General features: G+C 44.5%; 1 protein-coding gene and 1 long non-coding RNA gene across 7 annotated transcripts in view; one reads left to right on the forward strand and one right to left on the reverse strand.

The window, feature by feature from the left end:
- The window catches only part of LOC148222629 (uncharacterized), a 102,472-nt gene extending 94,142 nt beyond the window's left edge, over positions 1-8,330 (forward strand). For 4 of the 6 annotated variants that reach the window (XR_015805653.1, XR_015805651.1, XR_015805652.1 and 1 more), the window contains one exon: positions 112-8,330. This is a non-coding gene — a long non-coding RNA (uncharacterized LOC148222629). The remainder of the gene's footprint in view (positions 1-111) is intronic. The other 2 variants (XR_015805656.1, XR_015805655.1) reach the window with 2 other exon arrangements.
- SCG2 (secretogranin II) lies at positions 5,972-11,733 on the reverse strand. The gene is made up of 2 exons (XM_014879585.2): positions 11,595-11,733; positions 5,972-8,328 (listed from the first exon to the last, which is right to left on the reverse strand). The coding sequence occupies exon 2, from the start codon at positions 8,312-8,314 to the stop codon at positions 6,437-6,439; it is 1,878 nt and encodes a 625-aa protein (XP_014735071.1). The 5' UTR covers positions 8,315-8,328; positions 11,595-11,733; the 3' UTR covers positions 5,972-6,436.
- Positions 11,734-19,955: the final 8,222 nt, after the last annotated feature.

The following is a 19,955-nucleotide window of genomic DNA, read 5'->3' on the forward strand; positions in this document are numbered from 1 at the left end:
GGAATTTGACCTGCCTGCCAAAATTTATTTTAACATATTTTTTAATATCCAAATTGCTTACCATCCCCTTTGTTCTCATATCTGTGCCTGAACCGTTTTCCTATTTTTCAGAGTTGATACTCCAGCCTGTTTGGAAGGCTGGTGGGGAGAGCTGAGGGGAATCTGGAAATAGCATCCTAGACTGGAGCCAAGAGTCTGATGTGGCTACGTGTGCATGGAGCTCACAGAGGGCACATTGCTCCAACCTGGAAGGAACTTCACAGCCACAGCAGCACTGAAGGAAACCAGAGGTGCTCTGTGGCTTCCCCTGCAAAGTGGTTTGTTTAACACACAGTAAACCATATGTCTGTGCATTGTCACTGTGTCTCCAAGCGTTTGTGCTGGTGTCCCTGACTGTCCCCACACTGGGGAGGGGGACATGGGGCTGCCAAGGCAGTGCCAAGCACTGCTCTGTCCATGGCAGAGGATGCTGGTTCCTGCTCCTCTGGGCTGGGAATGAGCTTCAGCTTAAAAACAGCCTCGTTACGTGGGATATCACAGCATTTCCTGGCACGGAAACAAATAGCAGCAGGCAGCAGAGAGTTGTGTGAAGCTGTTAGATCCACCTGCACTGGGTCAGATATAAATAAGACTGATGCAAAAGGTGTTGCCAAAAGGGGAAGCAGGCAGTAGCTTTGAATTCTTGTGCAGCATCAGAAAAGTGCATTGTGCTGACTCTAAAAGGAGCAAAGGAGAAACAGCATGAAATTAAACTAAATCAGTATTTTTTGTAATAAGGACAAAAGTAACAAGTAATAAAGTTTGAGAATTTGGCGGCTTTCCCTTTTTTCCTTAGTTTTTTACAGTTTTGTCATTCTCAACAGTAATTTTTCTTCTAGAATTCTAGAATATAAATATCCATAAACTTTTCCTTGCAGATAAAGATCCTGTGGATGAAATAGCTCCTTTGTCATGAGGAGGAGGCTCAGGAGTGCAGAAGACAGAACATCTTGGCATTAGAGCAGCCACTGTGCCCCAGCCATTTGTAAAAGTTTGTTCTTCAGTGGTTCAGACCATACACTCTGAGTGAGGAGAGGGCCAGGGGGCTGACATTTAAAAAATATAAATTAGAAAGTCAAAAATGCATTTAAACAAAGTTCAGCCTGACTATTGCTTCCAGGAAAGCAAAGTCTTAGGCCACAGGTGAGAATAAAAGCTCAGCAGTTTGCACAGTAACATTTCTCTTGTCTAAATTACCCAGTGGAATATGGTGGTAGTTGCAGACTTACATACAGAATAAAATTTTCCAATCTAGTTTTTTCTTCTTAGCCTCTTTCAGTCACTATAAAAAAGTTTCTACCTTGTTGCATTCATGTTTGTAAAAAAAAATCAATTGATAGTGTGTTGGGTCTGAGTTAATTTACCCTTGCAGAAAACGGTTTTCCTGTCAGATTATATTTCCATCTCAAAACTTACTTGCAGGGATTTAACACATCTCCTGTTGTTATGCTGCATGAATAACAAGCAAAGAATGTTGGGGTTTCTCCATTTAATGATTTATCTTTGTTTTTTACCTTTTTTGTGTGTGTGTATAAGCTGTTCCTGGCCTGGCTCTCACATATTTAATAGCAGAGTACAAGAGCTGGTAGATCTAAGTGGTTTGTTGTGCTGCTATGACATTTATTAGCAGGTGGCAAAACATGTAGCCATGGTAAAAATGTGTTTCTTTGCAGAAATTATATGTTGCATCTCATCCAAGCAGTCTCATACCTTCTCTTAGGTCAAAGAGGAGAGAGAAAAGTGGGGATGGGAGGTTTCTTTTTGCATTCAGGCTCAAGATATGTACAATGTGAAACTAAATGGTATCTAAAATTTGAGCTAGGAAAAAAGATCCACTTAAAGGAAGTATGCTTCTGGAAAGAGTTTTAATAGACAATAAAGAATGACCATATGTTTCACCCGGAGATCTCAGCAGACAGATGCTGTGCCCCTCCTTTATGTGTGTTGGTATAAGCTTAGAGCAAGAGGAAAATAAACCAAAAAGGCTTTCCCAAGGTGACCCTGAGCAAAGTTCTGTCAGGGAAGGATCCCACTGTCTCTGGTAATGAAGTGTCCCAATGGTGTTGACTTCAGAGCATTAGGAAAACTGCCCTGATGTAGGTGACCTCCTTGAAAAATGTGTGCTCAAATTTGCATAAACACTTTGTTCTCATTAACCATTTAAATGGAGTGGCACAAAATGCACCCCACAGCTACACCAGAAGAGATTTACTTAAGCAAGAAGCCAAACAAACCCGGTGGACCCAGATTTGCTGACATAATCAGGTAGGTACAAAGGTGGTATAAAGCTCAAAATTCCCTTTACATCCTGTCTTGGATTCTGCTCATCCAGCCCAGAGGAGCTGGAGGCTTTGTGCCATTCCCACCAAGGCATTCCATGGGAGCCTGGCTTCTATGCCAGGGTAAAGCATGGGGCTCTCTATTCGGGCTGGTGCCAGGAAGGGTTTTGGGAAGGATACCACTGAGCAGCAATTGGAGGAGCTGGGAAGTTGCCAAACAACCCCTTTTCAAGATCTCCTTCCCCAGGTGTGTAGGACCTGCCTTGTTCATGGGCTGCAGGTTTTTTGTTTTGGCAGAGGAAGACAGAGCTCTGCATGTTGGACCATGTCATTACCCAGCAGATCTGCTGAGTGGCTGTGGGGAACTTTTAAAATAATTGTGCCGTAGTTATTCACCGGGGTACATTACATTTGGAATCAGAGGTCACTTTCCTTTCTTTACAAGGGAAAACATTGTGAGGGAACCTGTAATTTTGAGTACACTAATTCCAAGACATTTGCAGATACCAAGTGGTTTCCTGGAATAACAGCCTCTCTCAAGAGAAACGTCAAATGCATTTAATCAGCCACATTTAGAGCTCTGCTACATCTGCAAATGAATTATTAACCATCTCAAATGTTTTTGAATGATCCAAAAGTCAGGAATAAGGTGGCTCTTCAGCTAATCAGCTCTGATTCAGGGCTTCTCCTTTCCACTTTATGCACTAGAGGCTCTGCACCTGCCTGCTGCTGCTCACTGGAGTTCCTGTGGCTCACATTAACCTCTCTGGAGGCACCTGGGCAGCTGAACAAATGCAAAGTGCAGCTGACATCCAGCTGTGCCTGTATGGATTTATGCATCACCTAGTAAATAGCCACTGCTCAGTGCCGTGGAGCCTGGGGGAAGGTCTGGGATGCTCCAGGGAATGCTGCTCCCACACTGCAGTCACCACTGCACAGCCCTTGGCCACAGAATTCCTCTGCCCCCGTGATGTTATCCATGACCTAACTAATGGAAGGTGGGGCTGGGTCAGGTGTGTCTGGAGATGCAGGTTTGAATCATTAATGTTCTCATTAGTAACAGCAAGAATGGCAGAATGAAGCTGTGGGACAAAGCACAGCTCGGGCTGCTGTGCTCCAGCCCTGGCTCCCCTTTGGCATGTTAATAAAATCATGGCTTATGTCACTTCTCCCGCAAAAAGATGTCTTGTAAAATGCTTTGGGAAACAGTTACAATTGTCACATTACATGCAACTCAGCCCCCTTCCACTGCACGGTGGAAATACCCTTTTAGAAGGAAATAATTGCTGCAATCTCATTTCTCCAGTCGAGGTAATTTGGTTACATTAATTTTTGAATCAACAAGTGTTCTCATTTAAGAGCTCCAGCTGACAAAATAATGGAACCATCAAGAGGCAGATGTAAACAAAGCACTTGCAGTCGCATATGAATTAATGAAAAAAACCCCCAGCATTTACTTCTATGGGTACTAATGAATGAATTCTAGTGTATCTACGAAGAAAAATTACCTCAGATGCTGAGGAAGGTGTTTAGTAGCTTGGTGCATTAGGACCAGAATTTCCATTCAATCTGAGTGTTAGGGAGAGCCTTCAATATGAGGACACAATGAAGCAAGTTTTAGGAGGAAGATTTGAGCAGAAACATTTTCTTTGCTGGACAAAAGCCACTGACACAGAGAGTATAAACCAGCTGCATCTGGGATGCTGTCAAATCATAACACAAAAGAGAAATTAAAAATCTGCTCCTCACTTTGCCTGAGTAAAAAATTGCAGGGTGGTCACTTTATTTTGTATATAATTATAATAATAAGCTTGATAGTGTATCTGTTATGGATTATGCATTCTGTGTGCATTATTATCAACATGACTGTTTGTCCCACTGCACCCATAAGGAAAACACAAACCACAGACAAATGAAAGCAGGAGCAGCCGTGGCTATTAAGAACAATTAAGCACCACACAGCCTCTCTGCAGGGGGAGGCTCTGGAGTGGTTTAATGGAGCAGATCTCATGATGGGATGTACATTTGGATAATGCTGTCTCGCAAATTCAGGTATAACTATCACTCTTCTGTGGAAGCCTTGGTTGCAGAGCAACCAAGAGGCATCTATAGCTACCAAGAGAGTGCTGCCTTTTTAATATTTTCTCATTTCATTTAATTCTAATATAGAGTTGGAGATGAGTTTGTTAGAACTAAAGCACTTCAGAGGGAGATTAGTTGTCTGCTTTCTGTGGCTTGAAGAGGAAAATGTACTGACATAACTTCTTAGCTTGACACTTCCATATAGTTGTGTTAGACAAAGAGTAATTCTGTTATTCTAAGCATGACACCCCTTTTCTTGGTTGTGAAGATGAACCACAAGGTCCCTAATGGCTTGCACATGCTGTGAGTGAGGTGGTCTTCTAAAGAGTGATGTAGTTACCCGTGCCAAGATTAGGATTTTCCGAAGCTTATTTCCTCTTCTACACAGTGTCTGATAGCATCTGTCCTTTTATAGGTTTGTACTACTGGTTTCTTAGATCCAAAATCATTCTGGCATCCAAAATTTTCATTGAGCTCTCCCTAAGAGCTTGGAGGCAGTCAGCTCCCCAGGGCTTTGGTCATCTCAGGAGCCTGGGTAGCCCAGGGCAAGGGAGTGCTGCAGGATAAAGAACGGGACACATGTCATGTGTCACCATGTGTGACATCTCTCCCAGGTGCTACACATACTTGGAAAATCAGGGATTTTATTGTCTGGTGTGTATCCAGGAATAATGTCTGGAACAGGGGCTGAGCTCCTGTAGTGATTGCTCAGGGTAATGGTGACACTGATGAAGTTTTATTTCTGCAGCCTTTGTACTTCATTACACATTGCCTTGCCAAAAATCATCCCCACCCCACTTAGCCCAGATGAGCTGCTGCAGAGTACCACAGGGAAAACCACTTTTAAACTATAATCCTGGAAATGAGCTGTCCAGTGAAAACCACCTCTGACTCACAGAGTTATGCAAGCACATTTCCATCTGTGAAAGAGCCAGAACCTTTCCAGACCAGCTACTGCAGGTCATAACAGGAGCTCAAGAGACATTTCAAGTGTCCAGAGAGTGTGCTGAACAGTAAAGGTTTTCTGTGCGTTTATGTGACGTGTAATGGTCATTTCATGAAAAAGGAAATTATATTTTTATCAGCCAAACCAATTCTGCTCCCCAGAGGGGAGTTCCCTGCCTGCCTTGCCTTGGAGCCTGGCTCTTTCTTTGTGGTTGCCATTGTGAGAGATGGAGGGGGACTCATCTGCAGAGCTGCCCAGAGCTCAACTACTAAGGTTCCATTTGGTATTTTTTCAGAGGTTCATCATCAAGTCTGTCTCAGCTGGACAGATCATTAGTGTTCCTGCTGCTGCCAAGAGGTACTGATATACCTCTTAATTATGTGAGGCTCAATTTTCAACTGAAAATTAATGCAGCTATTGCACTGATTGACTTCAGCAAGCTCTTTAGGTACCCCCTGCCCTTAAGGGTAATACCAGCTGATGTTCTTATTGCCCAGAAAAACACAAGTTTATGCTTAAGAACTTAATTTGAAGGAAAAATAATGTATTTCAGAAGAGTCATCTGTAGAAGTAAAAATATGTTTCCGATTAGTATGACTTTATCAACTGTCACAAAGAAACACAGTCGATTGTCCAGAAATAATTTATTCATCAACAATAAAACACTGAATAGAAAAAGCCTTGTAAATAAAACTATATATATATAATGCTTTATTTTTTTTTATTCGATACTGCACAAAAACCACTACAGACAGTAACAAAATAATCCAATTAATCTTAAAAATTTCAAATTATAGTTGTCACTCTTCATTTATCATGTTTTATTAACAATGCAAAGGTCATTTGTTTACATATTATACTTTTACTTGATATCATTAAATTGTTTCTTAAAACACTTGAAGCAATTTGTTGTTTGCCCCATAATTTATAACATATATCAATAAACAATATAACAGCTCTGAGAAAGATATGCAGACTGTTCAATGGTAAATAGTCTACCATAGGTTGTTCAGTGGGAGAGCAGGAATAAATCACAACTGAATTGGGATAGAAGTCAACACATTGGAGAGAAATAGTACTTGGGGAACAATTACATGTTTTCCATTGCTCGCTTGGTAATGTGATCTCTTTCAAGCTCTGATTTCTCCTGTTTTAGATACTCCAGCACCTTTGCCAGCATATCCTCATCCAGGTACTGCCTGGTTTGTGTGTCATCAGCTTCCCCAGCCACGGAGAGCCTTTTGCTGAGCGAAGCCAGCTTGGCAGCCTCCTGTGGTGCCAGCTGGTTGAGGTGCTCTCGGATGGCCTGCTCCAGCTGCTCCTCTTCCTGCAGGCTGCCCTCGGGAGCTGCAGCAGCGCCTCGTTTCATCTGCTTCGTATTGATCACCTCGGGGTATTTTGCCAGCACCTTTGCCAAGTAGTCGGCCAGTTCTTCATCCTTCTCATTCAGTTTCTCATACTCCGTTTGTCGCCTCTCCAAATCGTTCATCCAGGCAGCTTTGGGGAACAGGTGTCCTTTCAATCTTCTGGGAATGTAAGACAGTCTTGGCAAATCATTTTCTTGATTAAGACGATTTAGAAAGTAGGAGGGGTTCTGGTTAGCTAAATTGTCATTTCCCAGAAGGCTGACAATATCTTCAATATTGAGGTCTTCAGGTAGATTTTCTGGAATAAGAGGCTGCTTCATGTACCCGTTTTTAGAGTTTATATTATTTTTAAATATATCACTCTGTCCTAGATTGGTTTCAGTTATCTCGTCGAGGTCTTCTGGGAATTCCATTTCCTGCTCAGCTTCCAACCTTTCATTCTGAAGCTGTTTTTTTTCTCCAGCTTTCAACATGTCTATTAAATCCTCAGGAGGAATTTGCAAATTTCTTGAGATTTCTATCAGCTGAGCTATAGCCTGAGGATCAAGTTGTTTATCCAAAAACATGGACGCTCTCTTTTCCTCAAGTTCTCCTCCAGTCCTTAATTTCCTGTTCCCAGCACTACCCATCAGCCTCTTCAGGTAAAAATTCATTAGTTTTGAAACATCCTCTGACACTTGATCTTTATTTTCTCTTCTTATTTCATCCTCGAGCAAGCTGAGTTTTCCTGATCTTTTCATTTCATCATCAATCTCCTCTTCATGTTTATCAATTTCCTCTTTGCTATCTTTTATCTCTTCCTGGGTTTGGCTTTCCACTTTTTCCTCTATGGGATTCCAATCTTCTCCTCCAACCACATCTTCGTAGGCGATGTTATTCACTTTATACACATCATCTTCATCATCTGTATACAACTTCTGGTCCTCATCCAGCCTTTCTTTCTTGTGGTTGCTGGGTCCTGCCATCTTTCCCAGCTCCTGGAACACTGACTCCAACGTGGCCAGGCTCTGGGGGGTGTATTGCTCCTCCACGATTTCGTTGGTACGCTTGAAGGGACTGTCTCTTGAGCTGTCTTCATAGTGCCCAAGTGGCATCTTGAGGTACTTTTGCCACCTCTCAGGCCACTTGTAAGCCTCGTAATCATCAGTTACTCCAGCTGGCAAGTTGTTATCTGAGCTCAGAGCGTAAGGTTTATTCTCCTTTGGGCCAGCTTTTGACTCCTTCTCAGCTTGCCGCAAGGCTTCCAGCATTACCTTGACCCACTGGGACTCATCTTCAGTCAAAGAATCCCGTACACTGTCTGGGAGGTGAAGCTGGTCCTTGCTTTCTCTCTGTGGGAGGAGGTATGGGACACTTTGATAAGAGTTGTAATCGGGGCTGCTTTCTCCCTTGTTGGTTTGCTTGCGAAGGTCTTCGATGTATTCCAGTGCTTTGATCATATCGGGATTTGGGAGCCTCTGTAAGTTTTTCATTGCATAGTCTGGATCTTTTTGAAGCAGCTGGTGCTGCTGGAAGGAGGCTGCATCAACCCAACAGATTAGGACAAAGAAAAAGGTGAGAGCACAGGCTGCTCCAGGATGGAAGGTTTTGGTTTCTGCCATGTCTAAAATATTTCCTTTAAATAAAGAAGAAGAAGAAAAAAAAGAAGCTGTTAACACATGGAGACAGGCTTAGGAAACAGAGCTATGCAAGAAATTTCCTATCTCTATGCTCCATGTACTTTATGAACATTAATTGTCTAACGGCAGCACCAAAGTACAAAATACCCATCCTATATAACTCATGAAATGACACATACCTAGATGTCATTCTGATCATGAGAACAAAGCACCTAAATGACAAAAACAGTGCATCCATACATTTAAATGCTGCTCAAAATACTAATACTAAAACTACAGACAGACATATTTTGTGAGATTGCTCCATAGGGCATCTAATTTCATGCCAAGACAATGCTGCTGAATGGTGCTAAACTACAATAAAATTAATGTGATGAAGTGGAGAACATGGCATACAAAATTACTTGCAAGTTTATTTCTGTCAGTACTGATAGTACTGAAGTTATTACTTCCTTTATTTTGCTATTTCATTAAAAAAATTATTTGTATTACAAGTGAGTATCAGTTAATGACTCTATGAGTCATCTTCCTAGGGCAATGATCCTCTCTTATATGAGAGGAAAACTATAATTTATGCTAAAGGTACAGAATAATTTTACTGAATCCTTTAAAGCCCATCTTGGAAATGAGCTCGAGTAGGTAGGTTCTGAACAGTGATTTCATTCATTAGCTTATTCATTCACTTCAGCAGAAATTGAATCAGGTCCCAGGACAGGCAGAAACATGACCACTGGCAAATTTGGTTAGAATAGATCAGAAGAAGCCCATGTCTACTCAGCTTACACCAGACAAAAATAAACTCTGGAACAGAACTGGGGAAAATATGCCTCTGAGAGAAGTAAGATGATTACAGCATCACTGTGCATGAGGATACAGCTGCAAAAGCCCAGCCTTGGAGGGAGCTGGGCACCCTCCACACAGCACAGGGGGAAACTGCCATCAGTCATTCCCTAGGACATGCTCAGGCACTGGTACACTGGGGCCACGGGACAGATTAGACTCTTTTCTGATCCAGTTACATTAATAAAAAAGCACAATAATGAGAAAGGAATGATAAAGATAGAAACTGCTTTGATTAATTGACCTATTTTGGCTCCTTTGGTTTTTGGCTTGGTAAAAGCATCGTGTTGAGACACTGGTGGCTCATGACAGCCAGAAAGAGCCGTGTACACCCGTGTTTACCCTCTGCTGGAAGTAGTGAGTGAGCATGAATATGCTCATTTCAGCTCACTTGTAGATTTTTCCACTCAGTTTTTGTCCTTAACATAATGTGACTTAACTAAATAATTAAAGCACTATCAGTTCAGAGAGCTGCTTGTTTTCCCTCCTTCCGTATGCATGAGCAGGCTAACAGGCATAATAGCAAACAATTTCCCCAAACATTTCTGACTTCAAGCCTGGATACATTTGAGCATTGATTTCACAAATGATTAGTTCAAGAGCTGATTAGACGGTCCCACCCTCCATTTGCCCTGAGACAAAGCCAACACATTGCTTCATTTTCTGTCACAGAAAAGGCACTAGCCCTGTACATAAATGTGTATCTCCATTAAAAAAAAAGCAAACCCCCCCCCCAAAAAAAAAAACCAACAAAAAAACCAACCCCACCTGAACATCACCTAATTTTCTATTTCTGTACCAAATAAGTGAAACTAAGGCTTTCTTTTTCAGCAAAGACGGGTTATTAACAGAGTTTGTTTGATTAGCACATGAGAAATTGCCCTTTCCAGGGGATGGGGGAAGGGAGAATCATTCTATAATCATCTGCCAAGCACCTCCCACTCACAAAGACCAGGAACTCACCCTCCTTCGCTGCACACAATTTGGATTGTTACTGCCTTTGCAAGAGCTGTCAGCATCCCACTAAAATCAAGATGTGTGCAGCCAAGCAAAGTTTAGTTTAGTGTTCCACAAGGATGCTGCTTGATTGGGTATTTCCTTTGCAGGAATAACAGATCATTGGCCCCCTCTCTACATATTTTGTGTGCATTTGCCTCTAGGTCAATTTTTACTTCTAATTTATTGGTAGATGATATTTGAAAGCCTTGTCGAACAGATTTGGGAATGATTTCTTTTCAAAGCTGTGAGTTCAGGTCGTAAATCTTGTCATTAAATATACTGCGCTATCTAAGGTAAGAAGAATCCTCCCCAACCCTTCAGACTTGAACTCCACATTTGTTTTTAAAACGGGACATTTTAGCCTATCTTTAGGAAATATTGTAAACATTCTCTCCTGTGCCTCTCAAAGACAATACTCTAAAACAGCTCTTTTGTCTCCAGATCGATAGCCGTGAAGCCAGTCTAGATGGAGAGCATATTTTCTCCTCTATTAGCACCTAACAAACAGGAAAATAATCTTTTAGCCAACAAATGAAGATGAAGAAGCTTCTCTTTACCAAACGAGGCAATCATGATCAAAATCTAACACATACAAAGGCAATGCAGACTGAAAAAAGTTCCCTTAAAAACAGATACAGAAAATATCTCCTTTCTGGGATGTTTCCATGGTAGCAGTAATTTTCTCTCTCATTCTCCTAGCAATTGTTTCTGATGTGACTCTAATGTTTCCAGTGAAATTTATCTATGAAAACTCATAGGTTTTTCCCATAGATATGCCCCTGCCCTGAGAGTCTTAGGTGAAACTTAACAGCAGTTTTCCATAGGGAAAATAAATATATTATGCACTCTTCCTCCCATTTCTCTTTTGCAATAAATAACACGACTGCAGTGAATTTGCCTTGTTTAAAAGCATCTCTGGCCCTTTACCCTGTGGAAGGAACTGAAAACACAAACAAAACAGCAACGAGGGGTCAAAGCCCAAACCCAGAGCAGTTCTAGTGAACATAACGAGTGTCTGCATGCGGACACATCTGGGAAGTGACTCGGAGGGGGTTTGCACCCGAGGGAACCCCCGCCCATGGCTGTAGCGCCGTGTCGGGACCCGGCACGACCGAGTGCCATCGCTGCCGGGAGCGCTCGGCTTCCCGAGCCCCGGGCGGTGCTGGCAGCACATGGGTACGATAACACAACACCATGCAATATATACAGCGATAGGGATGTAGAGATGCGCTCCCTTGCGAGACCCAGCCGGGTCTCGGTGCGACTTCACCGCTCTCTCGGTGCTGGATCCCCCTGCCCAGCACTGGGGCTCCGCGGCCCCGGTATCCCTGCATCCCTGCATCCCTGCATCCCTGCATCCCTGCATCCCTACGTCCGTGCGTCTCTGCATCCCTGCATCCCTGGGACAGCCCGCCGGCCCTACCTGCGCCGCCGCCGCTCCGCCGCTCCGCCGCCTTCAGCACCGGGACAGCGGCCGCTTATACCGCCCTCGAACGCGTCACGGCCGCGCCCCGCCCGGCCCAGCTCCGCCGGACCCTCCGCGGGCGGAGCCAGCCCAGCCCAGCCCAGCCCAGCCCAGCCCAGCCCAGCCCAGCCGGCACCAGCGGCCAAAGCGGGGGAAACAACGGGGGAAAAGTAAAAAACACAGAGGGGAAAAGCCACGAGATAAAACAAGGAGAGAAAAGCAAGGAAAGGGGGAAAGGGTTTAAAAATAATTTTAAAAAGGCAGATGTGATGCAGCCAGTGTCTTCTGCTTCTCAGTTCTCACAGGCTGGGAGGAAGGACTTGATACACCCGATCTGCACCTCGGGGATGGGTGAGGATGACCCACACCTCCCAGCCAGGGCTGTGGGGCAGCAGCAAAGCTGGGGACACGCAGGGGCTGCAGGTGGGTGTGAGCCCAGCTGAGAGGAAGACTCTGCACCCCAGGGTCAGTGTGAGTGTGTGAGTGTGCCTTGGCAGGAGACAGCCTTTCAACAGCTATGGCCAGCAGGGGTTTTTATTTTTTTTCTCTTTAGCTCATTGACTGAGCTATTGTGGCACCTTTCTGGCTTTGTCACAGGGCAGGGATAGTTCACGGCATCTGTGGCCTTGTCATCAGGTGCAGGAGGCCCTGGAGCTCTGGACCAAGGAGGGATGGGCGCTCCTGTGGGAGGGGGCTGAGGGGAAGGACACCCGTCCATTGTTTGTCTGAGGTAGGTGGAAAATCTGAAGCATGTTGGGGAAAGATAAGGCAGAAGGCTCCTCCTGCCCCAGCAGCCCCCATCCCTGTCTGTGTGCTCTGGCTGTGCCTGTGTCACGGGACAGGGACCAGGCTGGCACTCCTCTGGGTGGGGATGGAGCCAGAGAGGCACTACCCATCCCTGGCACCACTGCCAGGCACTGCTGAAAAGGCCCTCACGGTTTTACCCCCATTGCCAGCACCCAAAAAGGGCAGTGCTTGCACGCCTGGATCAGTGGGGCGAGTAAATACCACCATGCCATTAATCACAAAACACAAGATGTAACACACGGCTTCAGCTGATGCTCAGAGTTTTAGCTTGTTCCTTCTGCTTCCTTTCTATTACAGAAAGGTTGTTTTACTTTGGCTTTTAAATAAGGATTCCTTTCCCCCAAAAATAAATCTTTCCTGACAATTTTGACCTTTTACAGCACAAAATGCAAAAAAACTTAGGATGAATGTACCTTCCAAGCTAATAAACATTATAAAATTAAATTATTGTAAGAACAGTAAGCTAGAAATAATTGTAGCCATGAACAGAAAACAAGATAATCCTGGTTGCATTTGCTGTAGTTGACATGGAGATCTGGAAATAGAGATCTTGTTTCACCTCACGTAGTTTTATGAGCAAATTCGGTATCAGTTTTTGTGCTGAAACTCTTCAGCAGCAGCTGCTATATTTTGGCCCCAGATTCCATCCAACACACTCACTTTCATTACCAGACCCAGGAAGAAAAGAGGCAAAAAAATATTGCATTAGGGCCTGTGATAGGAACCCCGAGGAAGGGGAACAGAAAGGCATTGCTGCAGTAAGCAGAGGGCAAGGTCCAAGTGCCCTCTGAGCAGCTGGGAGCTGTTACTGCTGAACACCACATCCCCTTCAGCAGGGCTCTGAATGCCCACAAAACACAGCTCTGCAGACATTGCTGTCACTCACACACCTCAGTCCATGGACAGAATACTCAATGTAATCAAAACCGACAAACAAAATAATAACAAAAAAAACCCAGAAGAAAATTACTCAATTCAGACTTTCAGGAATTTTCTTGTGCTTCTGCAGGTATTTCCAGCAGGCTCTTGTGCATTCTGTCACCAAATGACTAATACTTATGGAGCAAATTCTTTCCCATTAAATCATCCTGTTGAAACTCATCCATCTATCCCTGATCTTCCGCATTGGAGCACTTTTCAGACAACCCAAATTATTTGGCACATGAGGAAGATTCCATCCTCCTTAACCACTCACCTCAGATTTACAGCATATAAAGTCAGGCAGACACTTGGCTTAGGTCTCTGCTGTGGCTATTCTGGGTTCAGTGGATAAAATTTTCCAAAGGCTCTCTAAAACCCATCTGTCAATTTTACTCCATATCAAAAAGTGTTGCCTGGACTTTGTGCTTACGATTGATTGCATCCACACAGCCCTATAAGGAGGGCCTTACTGAATGTACTTTTTTTGGTCATATTGAATGTACAGCATTCTTTTCCTCAGAATGAGTCATGCAACAGAAAATTGGATCTCTTCTGTCATCAGAAGTTCCATGGCATTTTATACAAGAGTAAGATCGCATCACAGCATCTCTGAATTTTAGGAAATTGCATTAGAATTAGCTCAATATCATCTGCTTAAGCAAAGGGGCTGGGTAATCTTGTTTTTCTGAGTGAATTTTGACCATGCTGCATCCTTTTGTGGATGCTGGGAGCAGCCCAGCTCTATCTGCAGTGATTTCTCTGAACAGCTTGCCTTGTCACATGCTCTAGCTTACCTAGTCATGCATCATGAGAAGATAAAAGTTAATCAATCAACCCTGCACCTTGCAGCAAAACGCTTTTCTTTCATTCCATGCAAGAAGGATGGCATGGGGCTGAGAGGGGAACTTCACTGCAGCAAACAGAGGCTGGGGGGTTCCAGCCCACTCTGTTTTGTCATATCCCAGCTGGAATATCATCATCCCACAGTCAGAGGGAAAAGAAAAGTCAGGAAACTTGTCTTGAGGAGGAAGCATGGTCTGGCACAGGGCCTTGGGTCACTGTCCTTGTGCCCAGGCCCCAGGACACACCAGCACCAGGGGGGTGATGGTGGCCAGAACCACGGCTGTCCATGGGCTGTGGCCTCCCACCACAGCTGCCCAGCTCCCACGGGAGGATGGAATGATGATCCTGCTGGTGTGACCATCCCAGCACAAACAAGGAAGCAGCACGTTTGTCTGGCTGCCATGGCCCTTTTCTAAACACCAGAATGGTTTGCACTTCTGCAGCTCTAGCTCTCTCCTCCTCTAATTGGTGCCACCAGGATCAGCACTGCTTAAAAATAAAGCAGGGTTGTGTCAATATTGATTATTTCCCTCCCTTCTTCTGTTTCTAGTAGCAACTAAAAATAATTTACAATTCATTACAGACATGACATCTCCTGCAGAATAAATGGCATTGTAGCATTTAAAATTCAGTCCATATCTGGCCTGAATATCTTCATTTACTCTGTATATAATGAGAAAGAGGAGGTTTTCTTTCCTCAGAAAAAGCTCATATGCCATCATAGATACAGATTCTTTTAAATTATTTTAATTTTAAAATACTTGAACTCTGCTTGTGTCCAACATCAGACTTGTCATTTTCTGCTCATTTTGCATGCTTGAAAGATCAGTCATATTTGTATGCAAATATTTTTGCTCTCCCTAAATTTAGTGCACAATAAATAGCTCAAATTTCATTTCCAAAGCCATAAGGGGAGGGATAAATACAGCATTGTAAGGAAAAATAAAGGCTTTGCAGTTTTTAACCACAGTCCTTTAAAAGCAGGGATGTCAAGGCAAGTGTCCACTGGCTGTAGATCACTGGGCTTTATTCAACACTGCAACAAGATTAAACAGTTTTAACATCAGCCTGTCCCTGAGGGGACATTTCAAGAACAGGAAAAGCTAAAGGAAAAAGAAAAAAACAAATCTGGAGTTTTATCCAACATTTACTAGTTCAGGATTTCAGGCTGCCCGCTTATAAAAAAATTTACTCTGAAGAGGAGCTTTGGGCAAGGCTTGGCTGCCCCCCCTGCAGTCAGGGTGTGCCCAGCAATGGGGAGTGGTGCTCGCCATGGGAGCCATCCCTTCCCACTGCATTCTGCACCAGGGGTCACCTGAGGCTGTGTGCCACTGCTGCTCGCAGCCCTTCCCTAGGGCTGTGTCACCCCTCCTGCGGTGCCTCTCATCTTCTCCAGTGGCTGCTGCAGGAGCCCAGCCCCGCTGCCTCACTGCTGCTGCCTGCCCAGTCACCCACCCTTACTTTGGGATGCCTGAAACTCGGGATAATCCCATGGGAGAGACCCCCTGCTCAGGGCAGGGAATGGGATCTGTCAGCTCAGCCAGGGCCAGAGAAGCTCCTGGGCTGGAAGGAGCAGCAGATGAATCAAGAGGGAAAGAGTTTACTGCTATACTTGTTCCAGTATAGCAGCCTCCACTTTGAGTACCCTGCACAGGAATAGCAAAACACCAACGGATTAAGGAATATATGCCTTCTCATAGAACCACCAAATTATTTTTGTCTCCAGGCCTCCCACACACATACTCACATATTTTCTTCTATGGAGTTTCAAGGCTTTTCACAAGCCCGTGACATCTGCTTACCAACATTTGGTGTAAAAATATCGATATCTGCTCTGCATAGCTGTTCTGAGTGTTACATTTACCAGCCAGTAAAGATCAAGAGTCTCCTGGGAGCTGGCTGGATCAAACTGTCATGATTTCAGCACTGCTTTGCGTCAGACAGCAGAATTTAAAGTCAAAACACAGATAGTTCAGGGAGGAAGACAATGTGAAGCCCTGAGTCATACCCTGCTGAGGGTGAGGAGAACAGATTAATAGACAGCAAACATGAATGAAACTGAAGAGCTCATTTAGTCATGCGGCTGCTTCTGAAACCCAAAATAGGATTTATTTTTAGTCCTTGGGCATGAAAAGAGGATTTCTTTGCACTTTGCCAAGGAGAAGTTGAGAAAAGAGTTTTAATTAGTGTGGGGCAGACTCCCCTTCGCCTTGACACCCCGAGGGGCTCGGCTGCAGGGCTGGCTGTGCTCAGTCACTGCTCACAGGCTGCTCTAACAACTCATCATCCACGGGATGCTGCACGACCCAGCAACTTACAGCATCATTCAGATATGGAAGAGGCAGCCTTTACTCCAGCCCCAGGCAACTCTCCTTTGCTAAAGTTGAGCCAAAATAGTCTGCTTGTAGCCAGGTGGGGCTTGTTTGGGGAGCTGCACCACTCCTCACTGCTGGCTCATGGGGAAAGGAGACAAAGCACCCATGTCTTGGCAGCTGGAGAATCTGCACAGGTTCACCCCAAACCATTGGAGATTACATAACTGAAACCCTTCAGAGCAGCTGTGGCAACAACAAGCAGCAGCAGCCAGCAAAACCGGTTTGCCTGTGCCTTCCCTGTGCATGCCACCTGTGTCAAGGTCCTCAGCTGGTGGGAGTGCCCAGCCTGGGCTATTGGCCACCCTGGGGTATATGGGTCAGCCAGGATTGCCCTTCAGTGATGTTTTCTCATGAGAGAACACAAAAGTTTTACATGGTAGAGAAAAAAGTTTGTACAACAGTGATCTGTACACACATTTATGTGAGTTTTCATTTTAAATAGAGAAGTGCTTTCACAGCTGTGAATAAGATTAGGTCCATTATTTAGTCCTCTGCTAAATCATTCAGCAATTCTGCTCTGCAGAAATGTCATGATCTTGGGGCTAAGTCATTTCTATTCCTTACTTACATTAAAGCCTCATTAATTTTTACATTAATCACCCATAAATATGAAGAAGCTCAGTGATTTTGGATCTCCATGCCTCTGGCAGAAAAGTGTCCATTTTGTTATGTGCTGCCTTGTCTGATAACACAGGATGGGGTTCAGAGGAGCAAAATTGCCACTCCAAATTAGCACTTCTGTGCTTCCTCTTTTTTTTTTTTTTTTTGAGTCCAACCATTCCCAAAGCACGTGCCAGCATGCTGGCATTACTGCACGTGGGCAAAGGTTCTTCCATCCCCAAGCCATTAGGGCAACAGGTCCTTTAGCAATGGAGCATGTGAGAATTTATATGCTAAAGCTAGGAGGGCAAAAAGCCATGCTCTGCTCCATGCCATAAAACATTATCACAATTTTCTCGTGCATTGTCCTTGTCAGGGTCATTCGTTTCACTGGTTTCATTACAGCCCTTTTTGTGGCCCTAGGTTTGTCCTTTACTCAGTACATATGTGCATGAATTCCAACCCTATTGCTACAGTAATTTATACAGATCTGGGTCAAAATCAAATCTAGTATTTGGTCAACAATGTGACAAAAATAGACAAAAGAGACTCAGTGCAAGGCACAGGACAGAGACTGTTATAGAATTTCCTCCTTCTACGAGAAAAGAGCAAACAATTTGATTTGTTAGCTCGTGTGGAAAAGGCAAAACCACTTCATGCCATGCCCTTTTAAAAAAAGTATATTAAATTAAAAGTTTAGTCAACATAATTATGAGTGGTTGCATCAGAAAGAGAGCACAAATTCATGTCCTCCCATGTGGTTATGGCTATTAGCATTTGTAACATTAGCATCAAAGCAGAAATTTTGTTGGTTTAGTCAGCTGTGGTGACTTTGAATTTCAGGGTATAGACCCGGGGAGAGCTGGCTGGTCAATGGCAGCTGCCCTAGTTCAGTGGCTCTGGAGTGAAATCCAACAGTGTGATGATCTGTGAGCTGCACAATTCCACAATGGGCAAGTGTACCTGGAAAGCCACCATGCTCCATCCAGCATGGGATGGGGTGGGAGCCAGAGGGTGGGTACAGCTGGGTACATGGCACGACATAGCATCCATCCTCTGCTAATATTAAGAGCTCTGTTATCATCTCTAATTTGCTTTTTCTTATCACTCAGTCATGAAAAGGTCTCTTGGGGCAGGAGAAAACTGATAGGCAGGCTGCTCCCTTCTCTGGCAAAAGTCAAAATACAGGTGGGGATACTGTTTCTCCAAACAGGCTCCAATCTACAGGACAACTGCTGACATTTCTGCAAGCTGGGAAGAACATTTGTTTGGATGTCCAAACTGTTTTAGATAGCAGACTCACATCTCTCTCAGCTATAAGAGCCTTGACTGGCAAGTAAAATCCATATAATCAGGTGAAAATACTGTGATTTCCCCCTAAGGTAAATACTTTCAGTCTTACATACCTTACAGGTAAGTGCCTGAGATGGGCTGAGTGTCCTTCCCAGCCCTGAGGCTCCTGCTTGGGAGGGTACATTTTTCACCAAACTTGTAGCTGGTGCCTTTATTTTGAAGCAGTTCTGCTGCTGCCACTGTGCTGCAAAACATCACCCCGGCTCCATCCCACCAGCAGCAGGGCTGAAAAACCCAAAAACCACAGTCCTGGACCTGCTCACAGATGCAACCTGCATCCTCAAGGACTGAGTGGCCATCTTCCAAAAATCCTCCAGGTATCCTGTCATCTGTTTCCACTGAATTCAGCATGATGCTGCATCTCATAGAAGTATTCTGCTCTCCCAAAATAAATGGTCTGAAATTCAAGGCAAAAGCAATTCGTTGCAGCTGTTTAAACTCAGGTCACACAGCCCTCAATGACCTGCTGTCAGCATCACCCTGAGCGTGGCTCACAGTGCTCCTGTGTGGATGTGGGGTCACAGGGAGCTCTTTGGCCAGCTGGGGGTTTCCACTAGTGTACCTCAAAGATGGACCAAAAGGCCAGATGCTCAGCCTGGCACTGGAGATCATGTCTGAAGAACTAAATGGATTACTTGTCCATGCCAGGAGGTTTTCACCACCTGTTGCAGATGTAATATTGATGAGGTTCTCAATTGTACATAACCATTTCATGATGCTATTATATGTGTATAATATGTGTAACACTATAGTATATAGTGTTATAGACTAACAAAACCAAACCCAGCCATTCTGGGTTGCTGATGCTTGCTTTTGATCAGGGAGCCATGACCAATCTGTTTGTCGAGGTGGATTCTCCTCGGTTTCCCCTGACGTGCTGGTGCCTGTTGTGGCAGGTGTGTGCCCCCATGGTGTCATGCTGTGCCTCAGTGCCTCTCTCACGGCTGCAGAAACTTTGTGAAGCTCCTGCTGGCTGGTTCTCACCCTGATGCACAAAGGTCCCTTTCTCACTCCTCATCCTCTCTTCTGCAAGGACCTGGCAGTGCCTGGCAGGTACAGACTTGGTCCTGTGCAGAAGCAGAGCCCCCCGAGTTCCTGAGAAGGACATCAATCCCATCTTATTATATTTTTTGAAGAATGGAGGTATTTTGTATGGGACAGGAAGAAATGGGAAGGAAGAACTGTAATGTGAGGAGACACAGCAGGAGTTGGTAAGTGAAGAAAGCAGCCAGCTGCCAGGGATGCAGCTGCAGTGCCTGAGCCAGCAGAGCACAGAGACCAACTCCTCTGGAAACCAGGGACACAGGCTCCTAACTGGGAAGAACAGATGGTGCAGGAGCTGAGGCAGGAATACTGAGTCTCTCTTTGAGGGTCTGTGCCAAGGAGGTGGGACCAAAGGGTAATTAGGCTGATGAACAGT

This window comes from Sturnus vulgaris, chromosome 10, assembly GCF_052056855.1.
Source record: "Sturnus vulgaris isolate bStuVul1 chromosome 10, bStuVul1.hap1, whole genome shotgun sequence".
Taxonomy (NCBI): Eukaryota; Metazoa; Chordata; class Aves; order Passeriformes; family Sturnidae; genus Sturnus; species Sturnus vulgaris.